The sequence below is a fragment of the Populus euphratica genome, unplaced genomic scaffold (genome assembly GCF_000495115.2).
Source record: "Populus euphratica unplaced genomic scaffold, PopEup_1.0 scaffold639.1, whole genome shotgun sequence".
NCBI classification, from domain to species: Eukaryota; Viridiplantae; Streptophyta; class Magnoliopsida; order Malpighiales; family Salicaceae; genus Populus; species Populus euphratica.
Window position 1 is genome coordinate 24,468 of NW_011500506.1, and position 19,912 is coordinate 44,379.

Genomic DNA, 19,912 nt, shown 5'->3' on the forward strand with positions numbered 1-19,912 from the left:
TGGGAGAAGATATCAATCTTTTAGTCGTGTCAAGCATGTTCAAACTAGTAAATGTAGCATTTTTTACCACCCCAAAGGCTTTAACCAACTAATAAACACCTTATCTACAACCTCATACCCATAAAATTAGATGTTTATATCCTAATTCTTCCCTAAAAGTCTCTAAAAGCTTGTCCCTAATCAGTTTCCCCTACATTTTTAGATTATGGGTTGATCGAGTTAACACTTTTGAACAAATGGTGCACACCTTTTCTATCAACTTCAAGTGGTTTCCAATTACGTTTATATCAGAGTTGTTATAGTGAAGCTTTGAAAATGGTCAACCTAGTCAATCTTTACTGTAACAATTATTTTTCAGAAACCACTATTTTCTCATGTGTTCACACTTAAAACTTCTCAAATGATTCTTATGAAGAGCTTTAAACTCTCAAGATTAAAAGGAAAAAAATAGCTCATTACCCTTTAAGTTTAGTAAAATCACCAAGTATCCTTAAAACCAAAGCCTCCATTGGAAAACTATCATAGTACAAGAGCCTCCAGCTATTAGCTTTTTTCCATAACCCTCTCACTTTGATTAAATGGCTAAGATTTGATTAATCTTTAAGGGAATCCATAAAAAAACCTAAAAAAACCACTATAAATATCCCTAAAAATCAGAGGAGAAAAAAAAGATAAAGGAAAAACATGGGAAATACTTTGTTAATAAACCCTTTTTTGAAGGTTACAGAGCCCAACATAAAAGGTCTAACAAGCTTTGGAAAGAAAAGGAGTGAAAAGAAAAGAAAAATGGAAAAGAGAAGAAGAAATCCTATAATCAATGAGCTTTGAGAAGGTATAACCATGTAACAACTCAAAGGTAGAGTCCATATGACCTGTTTATTCATTATTTTTTAATGTTTAAATCTCTTTTGATGCTTTTTAACTTGTTTTAATGTTATGATATTTTTTTAGTTTTGTTTTAATTAATACAAAAAATATTGTTTTTATTCCTTAAATCTGAGTTGTTGTTGATGTTAATGAGTGTTAGGACAATATATTTGTGATTGATTTTGATAAAATATGGTAGTTTTGGATTTTTTTCAAAAGATGGTTATGGGTGTTTAATGTCTTTTTTGTTTTGTTAATGTATGTTCTTGGTTTTTAAGCATGGTTTGGATTTCAGGTGTTTAAAGAGTTAGTTTTGAACCCAAATTTGAAGTTTTTATTAGTTGTTATTGAGGCTGCAGTTATAATGTTGGAATTTAATGCATATTTGTGATGATTTGATGTTTTTTTGTTAGTTCTTTGGATTCAACTATGCTTAATATTGGTAGTGTGGTTTGTAAGGATTAAAAGTAGTGTGTTTAAATGCCTAGAAAGCCAAATTTGGGCTATGACATTTATTCTTTAATTTTTTGAAAATTTTATAGACTTTGGATCCATGTTCTTCGAATGAACTTTGCCTTAGCCTTTTGTTTTTTAGTTGTTTTAGGTTAATTCTTAATACAAACATGTTAGCTTTTCATCTTTAGCAAATAATCTAGGGTTACAATGCATCAATAATACATATTCATGCATTTAGATTCTAAGGTTTTTTCAAGTGTCCAAATAGATTTTGATCAAATCATGACTTTTGAGTGTTAATTGAAGAAAATTAATGCTTGATTCTTAATCTACGCATGATTACAAACAAAACCTTGTACTTGATTGCATGAAGATTTTTATAGTTTATGATTTGTGCTTGTTGGGTGTTGGTTTAAATGTTCATCATGTTCTTGGTGTTTGATTTGTTTTAGCTAGAAAATTTTATGTTTTTATGTTTTTTTTCAATTTTGATCTATTTTTGATTTAATTGTTTGTTTTGCTTTAGCTTCAAGTCAAACCATAATTTTTGGTTTTGTTTCGTTGATTACTTCTTGTTGAGGAATATTTGGCTTAAAGGGTTGTTTGACAAACACGCCCTCAAACCTATGTTAAAAGTTTTGCTTTGAATAAAAATACAGTTTTTTTTGCCAAACAAGCCCAAAAAAATTTTAAAAAATTTCAAGGGCTAATTTAAAATTAATTGTGGGTCTTTCACATATTTTTTCAAAAATTTTATTTAATATAAGGATTATAGATTTATATTGTAAGATGCTGACCTGATATTAAAATATTTGTCTTTCATCAAAATCTCAAAAATATGCAAGCTTTCTAAAACAATTTCTCATTAAACAAAATATACAAAAAATATGGTTTATTTGGTGTGCATATGACCAAGTCTCTCAAAACTTAAAAATAATATTTGGCTTAAAAATATATATAAAAATACATGGTATGATTTAGTATTTTTTTTATATATACACAAAAATTCAAAAACCATTTTTGCATGTATTTTTTGGATTTAATAATCAATTTATTGAATTCATAAGAACCTGACCGATATTTTAAAAATCCTATTTTGTTTTAGAATTAGTGGTCAACATTTTTATATAAATATTGGACCTACATATAGCCTAATAATAAATACCAGAAGTTGAATAAAAAATTTTCAAAATTATTTTAGATATTCACTAATTTTAAATGGAAATATTTTTCACTGTGATATACAAGATGTTGAAAACTCTTTCACCTTCCAAAATAAGTGAGTCATGTCAATATACCTATATAGATTTTTTTTTTCCATAAGAATTTATTTGAGTATATAAACTCATAATAAATTTTATTCATAAACATAAATTTTTTATTTAAGTCATAAATAAATCATTAATTAGAAACTCTTTGATATCTTCAAGTTACATCTAAATCATACAATGCAATCTAAATCATACAATGCAATTAATTTCAAGTAAGATGCATTATAAATATACTATCTTTTCAAATAAGATACCTTATAGGTATTAATACTATCTTTAAACACAATCTATTATTTATTCTAAAATTTTATATAAAATCAATTCATTTAAATCTTATAATAATTTTGAACCAAATAACTAAATAATAATTTTTTAATTTTGATATCCTGCCGCGCATGTGCGATAGATTACATGCTTTTTTAAGCAATTTTTTAATTAAAACATTTTGTTAATGTTCCATAAGTTTCTAGCCTCAGAAAAGACGAAGGATCAAAACAGTTGTCATATCCCTTTAAATACTATCTCAATCAATATAATTCATCCATTGCTATCATGTTGATGGTGAAAATTGCCTCAACGGTCAGGGAAAGCAATCTGAACACAATAGCAACTCCAACAGGTGTGCCAAATGACAAGCCAAGAAAAAAAATAATTTCGGCTCTTCAATACTTGTTTTATATTCAATAAAAGTGTTAAATAAACTATTAAAATATATTTAAAAAATATTATTCCTTTATATCTCTCAAAAAAATCAGACCCAACAAAGCAGAAATAATAAAAAAATCGATCAAATAAATACAGTAAGTGAGAAAAAAAATATCAAACTTCTTGAAAAGAAAATAGTTATTTCTCTTACTATTAGAGTATACATAATAAAACAAAAAATATAAATATTTATACCATTTAAAATATCAATTTAGCTATTCCAAATAACATCTCATCTCCCCTTTAGAGATGCTTTAGCAGACACAAAGTATACATAAAGGCAACATGACAGATAAAAGTGAGTTATGTCTCGCAATTAAAATAGCATCAGATCGTGATTGGAGTATACAGTAATCCTAATTATTCACACAAGTTGCCATACGAGCACCATCCCTGCTCCAAGGATTCTTGGTTACCTCCGTGAATAATGCGGTCAAAGGGATGAGGCTACAAATCCATCACTACCAATCATATTGAACCACACATTAGGCTTTGATGGATCATGCTCGGTGCTTGAAGTAATTATCTTCTTCAATAATGCAAAAGGTTTCCGAGAAATTGACAGCTTGATGTTTTTTTGGCTTTGGAAGTGGAGGTTTTTGTAGCGTTTACCATTTTAATTAATCCAAGATTCCAGATGGCCCAGCTACGTGCAAGAGGACATATTGCAGCCTTCACAGGAAAGCAAAATGACAGATAAAGACGTTGGCAATCCTGTACCAAGAGCTTCTCAGGCAAGGTTGCTGCTATGTCTAGCGGAAGGAGAATTGCAGCCACTGAAATCTATATGCTTTTTCAACTTTTCACACCGGTGACCAGTTTGTCATCATCTCAAAGCTTTTGGCTCCAACTTCCAAGGGTTGATTCGATGCAGAGGTTCAGTTTGATTTTGGAGTGTTTGAATTTGACCTGGTAATATCAAGAATGTCGGCATAGTAAAATTGTGATTTTGCTAACTTTTAGGGATATTAGAATGTAACTTTGATTTATTTTAAAGTATTTTTAATTTAAAAATATATTAAAATAATATTTTTTATTTTTAAAAAATTATTTTGGATATCAACATATCAAAATAATCTAAAAATATTAAAAAATTATTAATTTAAAAAAATAATTTTTTTAAAAAATACTTTTAATACAAAAATAAACAGGATGAAACCAGTTACTGACATCCAGGCGTAGCACCACAAGAAACTCAGGGTTAGTGAAATGCCCCAGAGGAGGCTTATATGATGGACACACTGTCTTCCAAGATATTGCAAGTAACGCCAAAGAAAGGCTTGCTCGCCAATATGTATGAATTACGCATTCTAATGATAGAAGAATCAAACCAGTTTGCCTTATAGTCTCTAGATCTTGATACATTCGCAAAGCCAAAAGCACACCGAATCTTCAATGTGGTTTTCCAGGAAAGAGAAAGGTGTTAGCATCGGAACCCTGGCCGTCTATTTCTAAAGCCAATTCGGATAAATTCTAGTCACCGAGAAGAGACCTCACCTGTTCCACCGAATTATACACTCCAGGCACCACCCATTCCAAATCTTCAAATAACAAGCAAACCTGACAGTGAACAGGATATCTTCTTAATTAGAATATTTTAGGACCTGTTATCGGCCATATTGACCTCTGCTCCGGTGAAGACTTCACCTTCCACGGAGTCAGCGTCCTCTCAGGTCAGAATTCCCTTCGCATCCATATTATAGTGAACTACACACACACCCCAAATTGAAACACGGCAAATACACTATCAGTGTCATCGTCACGAAAGGCAACATTTCGAAAAACTAGCGTTATAAAATCGCACCCACCTTCAATAATAAGCAAAGGGCTTATTACCTTGGCGTCCACTGGTGGTTGCGCGTCTTTGAAAGATTCACTAGTAGATCCTGTCAAGCACTTGAAGCATTCACAACTCAGGGCATTAAAACTGGGTTTCGAAAGAGACCTGTTAACATAATCCATGTGATAGATATACTAAATATTTTGCAGGTTAAATCCTCGTAATACAACTTTCCCATAAAAGCAAATTATGAATAACCAGATCACAAAACTAAAAAGAATTCGTGAGGTGATGAAGCTCGTCGAAATTATTGGTTCCATGAATGGAATCAAATCGTAAACTGGACAAGATAATGCTAAAAGAAGCCGAGATCATACAGTGGGCAATTTCAGCATTCAAAAAAGCGACACTAAAGAAACACGAGTGATGTCCGCTCATGCCAGGCATTTCTGACCTTCTACCAAAATAAAGAGAGGCAAACAAATTAGGATTAAATGTTTTTTAAAATTTTTTTATTTAAAAATATATTAAAATAATATTTTTTTATATTTTAAATATTAACACATTAAAATGATAAAAAATACTAAAAAAATTAATTTAAATTTTAAAAAAAATTAATTTTTTTTTTTTAAAATACAATCCAAGTATTTTATGAAAGAGAGAAACTCGAAATTTGATTTTGACAAATTGCTATTCTTCCAGCGCTGACATTTATTTTCTTACAAAACTAAACTACTACCAAAATCCAAAGTAAAAGCAGGATAAACTTTTTTTTTCTTTTGCATAAAACCTTCAGTCAAAATTTGACCCCTCACCTCTCCTCATTTCCATCCTCTTCTTTCTTCTTTATTCATCACCCAAACAACCACTCATCTATGACCCCAGCATCTACTTTCCCACCTCTTTTCCCACCAACATATCCAAGGCTCCCGGAACTGAACACTTGGTTTGTCAGAAGCATCTCTAGCCTGCTCCAGCTAGGGATCTTGGATGCAATCATCGGATTCTTCTTAGTCAGTGAAGATGGAGGTGGCACGTGAGGCCTGCATCTTCCAGAGGAGGAAGGATCTGATTTAGTAATCTTGTGCCTTCTTTTGTGGCCTCCATAAAATACAAGAGGTGTTTGAAACAGTGATATCGATAATTTCCAAAGTATTTTTTAACAATATATTTTTTCAAATCATTTGTTACATCAGTATATTAAAACTAACCGACTCTAATTACAAGTTAGCAAATGGGTTCAAGAAATTGTGCTTTGATTCCAAACTTGGGTATAAAAGGCAAGGTCGATTTACATATATTATCTGATCCTGTAGAATTAGTGAAGTCATGCGTAAGTTGTTCTGGAAACTCATGTTTATCAAAGAAAAACAAAAAACAAAACCATTAGATCCAATAATCTGTCATCGAGGGAGGGAGGGTGCAGAGTTGTTCTAAGTGCAGATGATATGATGTATAGTAATCCAAATGGATTGTGATTACAAGATTGAATACAAACACAAGGACACGTCAAGACGAAATACAATTATGCTTTCAGAGCCACTTTTACGATGCAAAGATAATATTTTTAATGACCTGACCGAATGATAACGTAGTGATGAAACTGGTGTTGCTAACGGACATAAACAGAGCTGGTCTGGAAGTTCTTTTAACATTCGCACCCGGTGGACGTTTGTTGTCTCCCTCCACCCGCAACATCAATGGTGTCAGGAAGGTATCTTTCATCATCAGCAAACAAATACAACACAATTAGTTAGCATTTCTTGACAAGTATGATTGGTTAAGTTGATAGAAAGTTGCAATCTGATTCCTTGGATTTTTCCCATGTGACAAGAATGTAATAGGGTAATAAAGCAAGTATTGCTTAAAAATTACTTGGCTTCAACGGAAAAATTTCTATCAAGTGAAAGACAGTTCATCGGAAAGTGGTTGTCAAGTGCAGTGGACTTCTTTTACGCTTACATTTCTTCTTCAGGTTCATTCTTAAGCGCATTTTTGGCTATACACTGAAATGCAGCGTCCACATTGAAGCCTTCTTTTGCGGAAGTCTCGAAGTACGGTATGTTTCCCTTAGCAGCGCACCATGCCTTCGCTTTCTTCTCAGAAACCTACAGTTGATAAATTGACGTCAATAAGGAATCTTTTTTGCTAGAGGTCTACATAAGAGAGTTGTATTTTGCCGCTCAACAACCTTACGAAGTTGCACATTTTATGAAATTTTCTCGAACATGAGGAAAAACACACGAGTCATCATAAGGAAAGATCATCTTACCACTCGACTATTGCCTCCATCAACATCTATCTTGTTCCCCAACACAACAAATGGGAAGTTTTCAGGGTCGGATGGGCTAGCCTGCAGATTAATACCACAAAATATGATCTTCAGACATTGTTTATGAACTATGAAAAATCTGTCCAGCCAATTAGCAAATAACCACCTGAATCAGAAACTCTTCTCGCCAATTATTAAGATTCTCAAATGACTTCATGACATTCACATCATGCACAAGAACACAACAGTCTGCACCACGGTAGAAAGCCACTCCAAGACTTTGGAACCTCTCTTGTCCTGCAGTATCCCATATCTGCACATATAGTATCAAGGCAAACAACCAAGTTATTTAGATTGCACGACCAAGTATTTCCACTCTTAAGTCATGCCATGATTGACTTATGGGAGGACTTGAAGTAAAATATCATGTCCCTGAATATTGATTATCATCTGAGGTCAAAAGAACCTGTAGTTTTTTTTTTTTTTTTTTTTTACTAAAACTCACTTTCAAATTAACTGTCTGACATATTTTTTCCTCCCTTCTGCCATCATTATGACAACCACTCAACTAAGAGTTTGGACCGGAGCTTCAAATCATGAATTTGTTTAAGCAATCACATCAACAGAAAATTTGGTCTTGATACCTCAAAGCACAATTATAGCCAACAAACTATTGGATCTCACTTATTTCTATATTGCCCTACAACCATCTAAATACAGGATGCAACCTATTAAATCGTTCTCGTTCTTGTTCTCCCAGTACATCAAACATCCTCTTCTAGGTGTCCTCTTCTCCTTTCTGAAGACTGGCTTCAACAGGCTATAAGTATTTGAAATTGCAAGCACGCACGAAACTGAAACACTTGCATGCAAAACACATCCACCAACAGGCAATGTTCTTCAAGTTTCATGCTTTCTAATACCTATTCCTTCCATACCATGTTTCTACCAAAAGTCTAAACCGGTTGCTTGCTTATTCACGCAAGAAACATTTTAAACTAGTTATAAATTCTGAACTAATAGCTTGAAACAATTAATAACAGCTACAAGTAATAATTATCCACAATTAGCTGAACCCTCAGCTTAATAACACAAATTTGGAAATAAATATACAATATAGTCAATGATCTAACAACAATAAATAAATAAACAAACCAGGAGACAACCAATTATAATACATACAGAGATCAAAATTCAAAAAATAGAAAAGAAATCGTGTTTGGGACCTGCAATGTGAACAATCTATCCTCAAAATGGACTTCCTTGGTTAAGAAGTCAGCTCCTATCGTCGCCTTGTATTGATTACTGAACTTTCGATTCACAAACCTAAAAAACTCACACCCATTATTGAAAAACAAATCCAAATGAAAAACAAAAAATCTTAAGAAGATTTCTGAAGAGTAATACTGATTCATTGGTGATGTCTTGCCTACCCTGCATAAATTATCAAAAACAAAAATCACATTAGCCAAAGATAAAATAAAATAAAATATATATATATATATATATATATATATATATATAAGGCGAGAGAAAAGTGATTAAAAGTACCCGCTGTCACCGAGAATTATAACCTTCAAGAGCATGCGTCTACGAGTAGCCATTGATTCTTCAAGGAACTTTCTTTGAGAAGGCAATTCTGGTTTTTATTTTTTTTAGTTCAGAAAATTATGGTTTGTTTTTAGGGCGTAGAGAGAGAGAGAGAGGGCGTTACCTTTGTTGAAAGGCTTGAATTAGAGGGAGGAGAAATTTAGAACATGTAATTAATTTTGTTTTGTTTGCTCTAATATATTAAAAATTAATTTAATTTAAAATTTGAATTATTAAATAATATAATAAGATAAATTTATATTATTTTTTAAATAAAAATCTGTTGAAATTAAAAATTGCAAAAATATATATTATTTTATACTTATTTTTTATCAAACAAATAAAAATAATAAATTTCAAACTTATAATCACTTAATTATTAAAATTATAATATTTTATTAAAAAATTAATTTAATTAAAATTATAAAATATAAAATATAATTTATACCATCATCCACCGCATGCCACCCTGTCATTACTCGCGGCAGCAAGATGCCAGCCGGCAGCCGCCTCGTTGAATTTCCTGATTCCGAGAATGCCCGTGTTATTATTCAATAAAATAGAATTGTATTATCTATTATCAATTACTATTAGAATGGATAAGGGCCACGATAAAATAATATCAGCGGGAGTGTCATTATCAAGAAAGTCAGTTATGTAGCGGCTTAGTTTCTAGTAGGAACGCCACGTGATTGAATGTTTATCTTATTCCGTCAATTCTTTTATTATTATTATTATTAGAAAAATTACGTTTAATATCTTTTAGCTCAAGAAATTATACTTTAGGTGAACAAAAAATATTTAAATATGATAAAATAATTAAATTAACAAACTACCAGTCGTTTTCTCTCTCTTCAGACAACATTATTCTCTCTCTCAATTTTATTTTCCCAACAAAACCGAACCCGAAATCTATTAATTTATCACACCATTTCTTTTGTTAAGGTTGCTTTCTCTACCGGATGAAATCTCTCTTTTTATTTTAAAGCAAATGATTATTTTTTCAAAACTCAAAAAAAAAAAAACTTCAAATTGAAAACAAACGAAAATGAAACCACAAGAAAAAAACTTAAGAAACTAGATTAAACTTTTATCTTCTTAGTTAAATTATAAACTCAAAAGTGCTTTATGGACAATTCTTGCCAATTTAGTCACCATTTATTTTTATTTTTATTTTTAAACTACGTTCGAATATGTTTGAAAAATATTTTTAAATTAAAAAATATTAAATTAATACTTTTTTAATATTTTTAATAATTTTGATGTGCTAATGTTAAAAATTTTAAAAATATATATTATTTTAATACATTTTCAAATAAAAAATACTTTTTAAAATTGATAGTAATTTTAGCAAGTAATGTTTTATGAATTTGATCATGCTTGCATTACGCGATATGCCTTATGTCTTTGTGTTGAAATTTTCACAACCTAATTGATTGTTAATGTTATCTATTAGTTTTTCATAAATAAATTTGCTATTAATGCCTTGTATCTTTGTGTTAAATTTTTTACAAATAGATTGATTATTGATGTTATCTATTAGTTTTCCATAAATAAGTATGCTACTGCTTTATTGTATTTTGTTGCCATCACCATTTAAATTTGGCATCTTCAGTTCATTAGTATGAATAGCCATATCACTCTCTTTTTTATTAGTTATGAGTTTTAAAATAATCTATTAATCATTTAGTTCAAGCAATATGATTTATTCCTCCTAATCAAGATATTCGATTGTTTCTTAGTTATTTTCTTAAAATTATTTTTGTGACACTCAAATCTCCTTCATTTTTATTCATGTAGCACAAAATTAGGCTAAAGATTCTATATGAAAACAAACCTTACTCCCACTATTACATATTTTTTAAACCTTACTTCTACTCTTACATATATTTTTAGGAGTGGAGGTTCATGTTAAAAGTGTTAAAATAAAATGATTGTGAACCTCGAAATCGAATGATTCATGGTGTGTTTATAGCTCATGAGTCTTGTTTTTTTTGTAGAGAGGAGAGGCTAAATTATAATTTTACCTTTATGATATTTTGAATTGTATTCTAATCAAAATAATACATATACAATCAATATACAATATTACGAGACATGCATAAGATCCTAAAATATTTTTAAATGATGCATTGCTCGAGTCCATTAGAGATGAAAAATAAGTCCAAAAGTGGTGTTTGGACCCAACCAATGAGGCAGGTAGCCCGAGCCAATAAGGGTGTTGGGCTACACACCTAGCACCAACTAGGCATGCACTTAGATGATGGGCTTAAGCATCTATGCTCGAGCTCAGGTGTACTTTTAATAGAAGTTTGGGCTACCATATTTAAGCCCATGCACATTGGTAAAAGTTTGGGCTTGGGCATGGGAACCGAGCCCATGGTAATGTTTTTTTTTTATCTTTGATGGAGATTTTGAGTCTTTGTAGGGTTTGAACTTATTAAACTTGGATCTTGCAGATGAGAATGCAAGATGTTATATTTTTCTCTTATGATGTTTAGTATTTTATTTTTATTTGAAGTCTAAATGTACTCATTTCTTTTATATTTTGATTTAGGATACAAATAGAGATGTTAAGGGTAAATAGAGATGTTAAGGGTAAAATGAGGTTAATTGGACAATTCTGATTAGTTTTGACATAACTTTGTAATCTAGTCATAACTCTGTCATCCGAACATCTATTGAGATGATTCAAAATGTCATATTTTTTTCATATAATGCTTAGTATTTTTTACTTATTTGATGTCTAAATGCACTCATTTTTTTATATATTTCAATTTATGATTCAAAATAGAGACATTAAAGGCAAAACAAAGTTAATTAAGTGATTATGGATAGTTTTAACATAGCTTTGTAATCTAGTCATAACTCTCTCATCCAAGCTCTAAATGAGATTATTCAAAATGCATGAAACCTTAAGAAATATCTATACAACTTTCATTTTTTGAGTTTTGAGAAATATTTATTGAAGTCAAAATTGGGTATAAAATCCTTGCACTTGTACTTTTAAGATGCTGGAACATTCTTTGACTTACAAATTTAATATTATATGACTTATTTTTAAAAGCTTCTAAATTTGATGCATGCATTACAACTAAAGATATTATTTTCCTTATCATATTAGGATTTTATTTTATTATTTAATAATTTCATTAAATATTCAGATTTGATAATTATTAATGAAGGATAATATTAAAAGTATTTTTAGGAGACTTTGTAGGCTTTTAAAGAGCGGGGAAAACATGTAAAAAAAAAAAGAAAGGCATTAGATCAAACTTCTCTCTTCTCTTCTCTCTATTTTTTTTCTCCTTTGAATTTTCATCGTGATACTATGTAATTAAATTTTTATTTGGTCAAAGGAAACGAAAGCCTTGAAATCAATAAAGCTATGAGATCTAATTTGTTTTCATTTTTCAATTTATACTTTGAGTATTGAATGTTCTTTTATGTTTATTTTCTTGTTTAATTACTAGGGGGCTGCTAGTTTATTATTCGTTGCAATCTAGTACTAGATTAAATATCATATATCTAATTATTTGATCTCTCTAATATGTGAAGTAACTAAGGTTAATGATTTGTTGCGTAAAAAATTAGTAAATTTTCAGAAGAATATTTGACTAAATTAAATGCAATCGTTTGTGCTTGTGTTGTTTAGCTTCATCAATTTCTCTAATTTTTAAGGCTGCAACTAGATTAAATTTATAACGATTGTTTTAAGTTATTCAGTAGTTAGAGTTAATTAAATTGAATTGATCGCAACTAAAGAGAAATAGAAAAATAATTCCAATGGTAAATATTAAAAGTATAAATAAATATATATTTTCATCAATGATCAATTATAAAAAACTCGATAGTAAATGTTGACTTAAACCAAAATTTGTTCTTTTAACTAGTTTTGATATTTTAATTTAACTTGTTTCTTAGTTATTTTCTTAAAATTATTTTTGAGACACTCAAATCTCCTCCATTTTTATTCATGTAGCACGGCTAAAGATTCTATATGAAAACGAACCTTACTCCCACTATTACATATTTTTTAAACCTTACTTCTACTCTTACATATATTTTTAGGAGTGGAGGTTTTATTTTTGGTTCTAGGACACCACCCCACTTGGCAAAATCATTTTGCAGACGCAATATAAATGTATAAGCTAAAGTAGATGGTAGCTAATAGCGATACTCTGAAATAGTTAAAGTGGGAATGGTTGAGATTTCATGATATGCCAAAACTGATATCCTTCCATCATATGGATCGTTTGTTCTATTTTCTTTGAACTTCTTCAATGGTTCTTTTGATTTTTATTTTAATTGTCTTTCATGCAGAATATTCTTCCGTTGCTTTTCTCAGATTCCTACATGCTGCTGGGTTTGGGCTTAACTTGAGCCAAAAAAGAATGCCATATGTTGAACAATTCGGTTTGCTGCCCTGGAATTGATAACCAAAGAGTGCATAGGTTTGCTGCTTCTGTTCGTAGTTGCAAGCCACCTTAAGTTTATGAAGGGAAAGGGATTATGTAAATTGATTAAGTTATTAAGAAGAAACAAGGAAAGAAGTCGAAATGATAGATTAATTTAATTTAATTAATCTGCTATCTCCTGGCCATAAAAGGAGCTGGCTGGATGGCATCCAACAAAATTCCACATGCTCCATGAATATACAAGCAAGTAGTTAAAGGGAGTAATCAAATCTAAAGAATAGTAACGGTGGTGGTTTCACCTATCCTAATTATTGTCCAGAAAAATGAACCCACGAGGCCAATGCAGTTAAACCATGGCATTTAAGTTCAACTGTGCGCGTGAAATTTGAACCTTTGTAGCCTATATCTACCTCATACATCAACCTCATTTTGGCGACAAAATTGTGGTTTGTCCAGAGTAGGCATGACTTTTGACAAACCAAGGAATGTGATGTAGGCAGCTGTTTAAGACCTTTCCTAGGTATCTTTGATGTTTTCCTCCTTCCTTTGTGAATCCATCTCTGGTTTAGTTTGTTGGCCTTCTGTGCTTGAGCGGAATGGATTCCGACCAGACTCGCTTGTGGGTTCAGTGCACTCTTGGCTGCTTGTACTTGCTAGTGGGTTCGCTCTGCTATCATGCTCAGGACTTTCTAGTGCTAACTTTCTGAATTTCTTCAGGTCCTCCTCATATTGGCGAATGGTATAATCTGAGCTTGCAGAACTGTATACCATGCTAAGCCCAGGAGTGATCCCCTCATTCAATTCACCAAGAGGCATATTTCCTTCCAGAGCTCGAACTATCTGCTTTGAACAAAATGCAGAAGGGTTGCATGCCAGCATATAGAGTGTAGTTCTAATATTTTAGATTCCAAACAGTATTGGTTCTGGAGAAAGTCAAACTTGCAATATCTCATATATGTATCACAATTCCAACCAAAACTGGAAATTTGGAACACTTGATATCTTCTAAAATATTGGATACGAGTTTTAAGTGCTTCAACAAATAATTCAGAAAAAAGTTCATGGTGCCAAGATAATTAAAGAAAAGAAATCGAATAGTTTATGCAAAACCTCATTGGAAGAATTGAAGCTATTCAACTTTGAATCAATAACGAATGAATAAAGTAAACACACGTATTCACAATCAAAAGCAGTATACTCAGTGCTTGTTGAATTACCTGGCTCATTCGCGGCCGAAACCGTCCCAGATGACGTACACAAGCTGCAGCACAACAAATCATTTGGATCATTTCATTAGAATCATAGTCCTGCAGTTTTGGGTCAACAACAGCATCAAAGTTGCCATCTTCTAGAGCTTGTTTGAGCAAAGGCCTTGCCTGGTGATTCATGAAAGAGTGTTATTTTTGCATAACAATCCCTTTTCAATATTTAACTTGTATGTTCATCACCTAAATGTCCTAATAATTTAACTTAAGAAAAGACCACTTAAAGAAAATGATACAAGCACAAATGCATCCAGTGCCTGAAAAGATCTCAATTGCCATGAAGATAGGATTCAACTCAATCCCACTGACCAGCAATTGGATACCTCTACCCACTATTGCAAAAAATATCATGGGCAATACTAATCTTTTCACCAATCACCAACATAAATACATAGTAAATAAGCATTGTCATAAGCATGTTAAAGTCTGCAAAACACTGAAATTCAACCTGGATATCAACACGCTTTTAGTTTTAGGGGGGGGGGGTGATTTGTGATTTGGTCCTTGACATTGCCAAATTACAAACAATGAATTCTCACTTAGGATACTGTGATTAATTTGATAATTTTGTACTGTTATAAGCTACACTGAGGAACAAATACATACCCAATCAACTATGCTATCATCAATAAAGGATTGAGTTCTATCAACAGGCCGACGCCCACTAATCAACTCTAGAAGCACAACACCAAAGGAATAGACATCTGACTTCGCTGTAAGCTTCCCAGAGGAGGCATACTCTGGTGCCATATAACTGCAATTGGAATGGTGCATTTAGAAATTGTTCAAGTAATTTTACCATAGTAAATGAAAAGCAGAGGGGAAGAGGCGATGGAAGAGAAACCCAAAACATCTACTCTTTTGTTTTTATTTTTTTCCAAAACTAGATTACATGGCACAATCTTAACTATTCACCAGTAATATGACAAGTTCATTACCCAAAAGTTCCCATCACTCGGGTTGAGACATGAGTTTCTGTATCTAAAGAATGTTTGGCAAGTCCAAAATCAGCAACCTGAACAAAAAGAATCCTGGTATACTCATCACATATATAATTTAACATCAAAGGAACTGAATAGAATAAATAATACTAACCTGTATAGTTTTACACAGCAATCTGAATCAAGGGCCACAAGTTTTCACAAACTTTTGTAAAACATAATTTTTTAATATTTTCAGTCATAGTTCGACCTTGAGGAGAATGAAGAGAGAATAAATTGGCACTTAGTATGTGAGTATTAAGGAATTGTTTATTTCAACTATTTACAATTACAGTACATTTCAAGCTATCCTATTTAGTACAGATTTTTCTATGTTTTGAGTTCTTCTACTCCTATTAGGACTTGGTTTTCCTATTTTTATTTTCTTTGGTGTGTATAATTAAGAACCCTAGCTAGTCACTCAAGTCATGCTACGCTATGAATATTGATCAATCAAATAAAATGAGTTTTTTGAGAGTTGTTCTCTGGGGTGTTGTGTTGCTTTCACTCATTGATTGGTCCCACATCACTACCAGAATGACGTCATTTTTCAATTCTAATACTCCATTTTAAAGAAATTTGCATGTTCAAAAACTTGTGTGAAAGAGATATCCAAATCTCCTTTGAAGTCTAGAACAACACACGACCTTTTGTCAATTGTCAGCATCAGGAAGGGAGGGCAAGGAGGCAAATTAAGATCGTGTTCATTGATATTTGAGATTTAACTTGAAAAGTCAATTTGGTGGGCACTGGAAAAAAATCCATGTTTATCAAAAAATGACCAATAATCATTACACAAACATTTTAAATGACACATACCCTACCTTTGCTTCAAAGCTATGATCAATAAGAATATTAGAAGCCTTGATATCCCGATGTATGATTTTAGGCTGGCCTGAAACATATTTTACCACAAAAAGCGATGGGAATTCAGAGATAAAGAGCTTAAAAGTAAAAAATGGACAAGCTAAACGTAGCAGGAAAAAAATACTAACAGTCTTCATGCAGATATGCCAATCCTTTTGCAGCGCCAACTGCAATCTTCATTGTTGTTGACCAGTTCATGGTTGGTCTCCCATTCTCTGATATGCACTATATTTTAGCATGAAAAGTTTGTTCTTAAATCACTCTTCACTCTAACATTACTCTCACACCATATATTTTGAACTTCTATTAAGGCCAACACAGAGGTGATTCCATTAAATGATAAAGAATCACTTTGATGTTCGTTTCGTTACACTTTCCCCCCTATATTATTTTCAGAGAATTAAAATTAGTCCATGTCCCTTCCCCAACTGCTCCAGAGCTTACTCAAATTCCCTTCTGTGCCAATAGACAAAGTCAATAAAATAAAATGGAGTACTGATGCTTTTTCTTAACTACAGTTGTCAGAGAGGAAACGTGGAACAGGAAACCACCCTCGCTTGTCATAATAATTTTACATCCATATATTTTCACAAGTAGACACGGATGCGAATTTTTTAGTGAACTATGAAAATAAGCATTAGAATGGCAGATGGATTTTGACGTTGATATTCTTTTTGCAGGCTTTATATCTTGGAGCTCTTAGTAATAAGGAAATTTTAATAAAAAAGAAAAAAGAAAAAGGACTCACCATGTAAATGAAATTCCAAGGTGTAGTTGGGTACAAACTCATAGACAAGCATTCTTTGTGCTCCAGTGATGCAGTAACCAAATAATGAAACAAGATGTCGATGATGGACACGGCTAATAATCTCAATCTCGGCCCGAAATTCACGCTCACCCTGTCCACTCCCAGATTTAAGCTGCTTAATTGCAACCACCGTACCATTAGCAAGGATTCCCTTGTGAACATAGCCAAAACCACCCTGACCAAGAAGGTTGGCTTCGGAGAAATTATCAGTGGCCATGGCTAGTTCTTCATAAGTAAAAGTGCTCTGTGAATATCCAAGAGCAATTCCAGGAGTTGGTGGTGGAAATTGCTTATCAGAGCCCATGCTACTGCTTGTCGAAGGATGTTCAGCAAAAATACCAGGCATTGGTGGCAGTTGGTTACTCGGAGGAGTTCCTTGCGGATGAGTGAGCTTCGGCCACATCATCATTTTATTGTCCGAAGGGGGAGCGGTATTGTTCTGCCAATCATCATCTGGAGGCATTAAAAAGAGCATAGAAACATAAAAAGCAAAGTAATGGACAAGAGTGGCTTGAACAGTTCAACAAACATCAAAAATAAATTGTTGCAAAAATCAAAAGGGACGACAGTTTTATGCATTCGAGTTGTATCAGCCATCTCTACAAATCACATTGAATAACACAAGTCTTTAACGTTTAAGCGCGAATCCAAACAGAACCATAAACGAAATTGTATAAAGCGATCGATTGGAATCGGACAGCGTATAGTACACTACAAGAAACGTAACAAATCAGGAACCCAAGCACAAATGCACATTGTATGCAATTCAAAGTCAGTAAAAACCAAAACAAACCTTTGCTAGCTACTTGCAAGGGTTGGCCAGCGAGCAACAATCTCTGCGCTTCCTTCCGTTTCTTCCTCCGGTACACACAAACAGAAATACCCACACCAGCCAGCACACCTAACACTACTCCTACTATCAACGCCGACAGTACCGGCGGGGACGGCCCTGCGACGGCCCTGCCGGTCCATGAGATCCACTTGGATATGACGGTGGCGTTAGAGTACCATTCGAGCTCGTCGGTGGAGGTGCCTGAGAAGCAGTTTGGTTGGTCGTGTCAGGAGGAGGCGGAGATGTGAGGTTAGATACTGGCGGCGAAGGGGTGGAGTTGAAGGGGACCGGAGAAACTCCCGGAGACGGTGACGACATCGTCCGTAATGTTTCCGCTAGGGGTATTCTGTAGTGAGAGGGAGAGGGTGCTAAAAGCAGCTTAGAAGTTTCTTTATTGTGTCACCATGAGTAGAAAAGAAGATGTCATTAGTGGATCCCACAGAATTATTTATTATCTTGCTAATTAGTTGTCTTCGTTTCTTCTTTTTCTTTTTAACTTTTCAGGGCAGATTATTTATCGGAAATACATTGTTTTTTTTTTTAATTTGGCAATTATCAGATTAAATTATAAATCAATTTATTAGATTGGATGAAATTAAAAAATGAAAGATTAATTTTCATCACAAACTTTATATTTTTTTATTTTATAGCTTTTGGCAGGAAAGGAAAGAGATGAGAGAAAGTTACCAAAATCCGACACTAAAGAAGTAATATCTTTATTGATATTTATTTCAACCATTGAAACAAATGAAATTAGTATTAAATTGTCCGGGGAGCTCACTTTAAGAGTTTTCTTACTTTAAAATTCCCGATAAAAATAGATATAGTCTTAGTAAGTTCTTTAGTTTTTGGTTCATTTCAAATTTTAGGATGGTTTTATTGGGGTTTTTAAAGTCATAAATGGATTTATTAAATTATTTATGCTATTATTTAGGTTTTTTGAGTAAAAATATAAGTTAAAAATTCAGTTTGAGAATCTATAAAAACATTAGTTTTATTTTCTCGAACACCATAATAATTAAAAACTTAATAATACAGATGACGTGTCATTGTCTTAATAAACGATGTGTCAATTGATTTTTTTCAAGAAACATTAAGCAACAATATGATGAAAAAAAAGAGTTCAGTCAAACAAGCTTTAATTAAATAAGTTATGTGTGTTAGTCTGACTTGTTAAACCTAGCTACGTATAACCTTTTTTTGTTATATATATTTTTTAAAATTAATATTTTTTGTATTTTTATTTAGATTAATATATCTTCTTTCTTTTATTTTGTTTAAAGTGTTTATTCAAATGATGGTTATTTTTTTGTTATGCTTTTAATTTTTTAAGAGGTTTTTTTAATTTACCTTTAAATTTTCTTTTATTTTTTGTATAAATAAACTTTATTTTTAAAAATAAAAAGATATTTTCATATAATATTTTTAATTTGTGCAGTCTTTCATAGTGTTTTTTTTAAGTAATATTATTTGGAAATAAAATTTATTTATTATAATAATATTTTTTTATCAAAAGCAAAATAATAAACTATTAACCATCACATAAAGAATTACATTAAATCTTGAAATAAGTTTAGTGATAAATATTTCTGATTCTGCACGGTGCATCACAAATTCATGTAAATTACCTTCATGGCATGTATAAAATCTAAAACTAATGGAGTAACAAATTTTTAATACAAAATTAATTTAAATTTCAAAATATAAATTCTTAAGGAAATTCTTAAAGAAAGGCAAGGAGAGCAACATATTACTACAAAAACTAAAAGAGTCCAGTGCTAGTAATTCTAAAAAGCAAAAA

At 32.0% G+C, this 19,912-nt stretch overlaps 2 protein-coding genes across 3 annotated transcripts; both read right to left on the reverse strand.

The window, feature by feature from the left end:
* Positions 1-6,451: 6,451 nt before the first annotated feature.
* LOC105115082 (ras-related protein Rab7-like) lies at positions 6,452-9,116 on the reverse strand. Its single transcript, XM_011011861.1, has 7 exons — positions 8,903-9,116; positions 8,759-8,785; positions 8,578-8,677; positions 7,518-7,664; positions 7,352-7,432; positions 7,042-7,187; positions 6,452-6,797 (listed from the first exon to the last, which is right to left on the reverse strand). Exons 1-7 carry the CDS (start codon positions 8,953-8,955, stop codon positions 6,728-6,730), a joined length of 624 nt encoding a protein of 207 aa, XP_011010163.1. The 5' UTR covers positions 8,956-9,116; the 3' UTR covers positions 6,452-6,727.
* A 4,392-nt stretch (positions 9,117-13,508) lies between these two features.
* On the reverse strand, positions 13,509-18,515 carry LOC105115083 (proline-rich receptor-like protein kinase PERK1). Of its 2 annotated transcripts, none has more exons than XM_011011862.1 (8): positions 18,073-18,515; positions 17,220-17,718; positions 16,600-16,686; positions 16,429-16,499; positions 15,563-15,639; positions 15,231-15,378; positions 14,577-14,735; positions 13,509-14,199 (listed from the first exon to the last, which is right to left on the reverse strand). In XM_011011862.1, exons 2-8 carry the CDS (start codon positions 17,686-17,688, stop codon positions 13,876-13,878), a joined length of 1,335 nt encoding a protein of 444 aa, XP_011010164.1. In that variant the 5' UTR covers positions 17,689-17,718; positions 18,073-18,515; the 3' UTR covers positions 13,509-13,875. The 2 variants fall into 2 exon arrangements, with proteins under 2 accessions (XP_011010164.1, XP_011010165.1); XM_011011863.1 differs by having other exon boundaries at positions 17,220-17,732; positions 18,073-18,329.
* Between the last annotated feature and the right edge of the window lie 1,397 nt (positions 18,516-19,912).

Excerpts from the sequence above, each read along its gene's own strand:
- LOC105115083 (XM_011011862.1), bottom strand. The coding sequence starts at position 17,688 with ATGATGATGTGGCCGAAGCTCACTCATCCGCAAGGAACTCCTCCGAGT. Across the intron at positions 15,640-16,428 it reads ATCATAGCTTTGAAGCAAAG|GTTGCTGATTTTGGACTTGC; the intron begins GTAGGGTATGTG and ends CTTTTTGTTCAG. Across the intron at positions 15,379-15,562 it reads CGAGTGATGGGAACTTTTGG|TTATATGGCACCAGAGTATG; the intron begins GTAATGAACTTG and ends TTCCAATTGCAG.
- LOC105115082 (XM_011011861.1), bottom strand. The coding sequence starts at position 8,955 with ATGGCTACTCGTAGACGCATGCTCTTGAAGGTTATAATTCTCGGTGAC. Across the intron at positions 7,433-7,517 it reads GAGAAGAGTTTCTGATTCAG|GCTAGCCCATCCGACCCTGA; the intron begins GTGGTTATTTGC and ends ATTAATCTGCAG. Across the intron at positions 7,188-7,351 it reads ATGGAGGCAATAGTCGAGTG|GTTTCTGAGAAGAAAGCGAA; the intron begins GTAAGATGATCT and ends TATCAACTGTAG.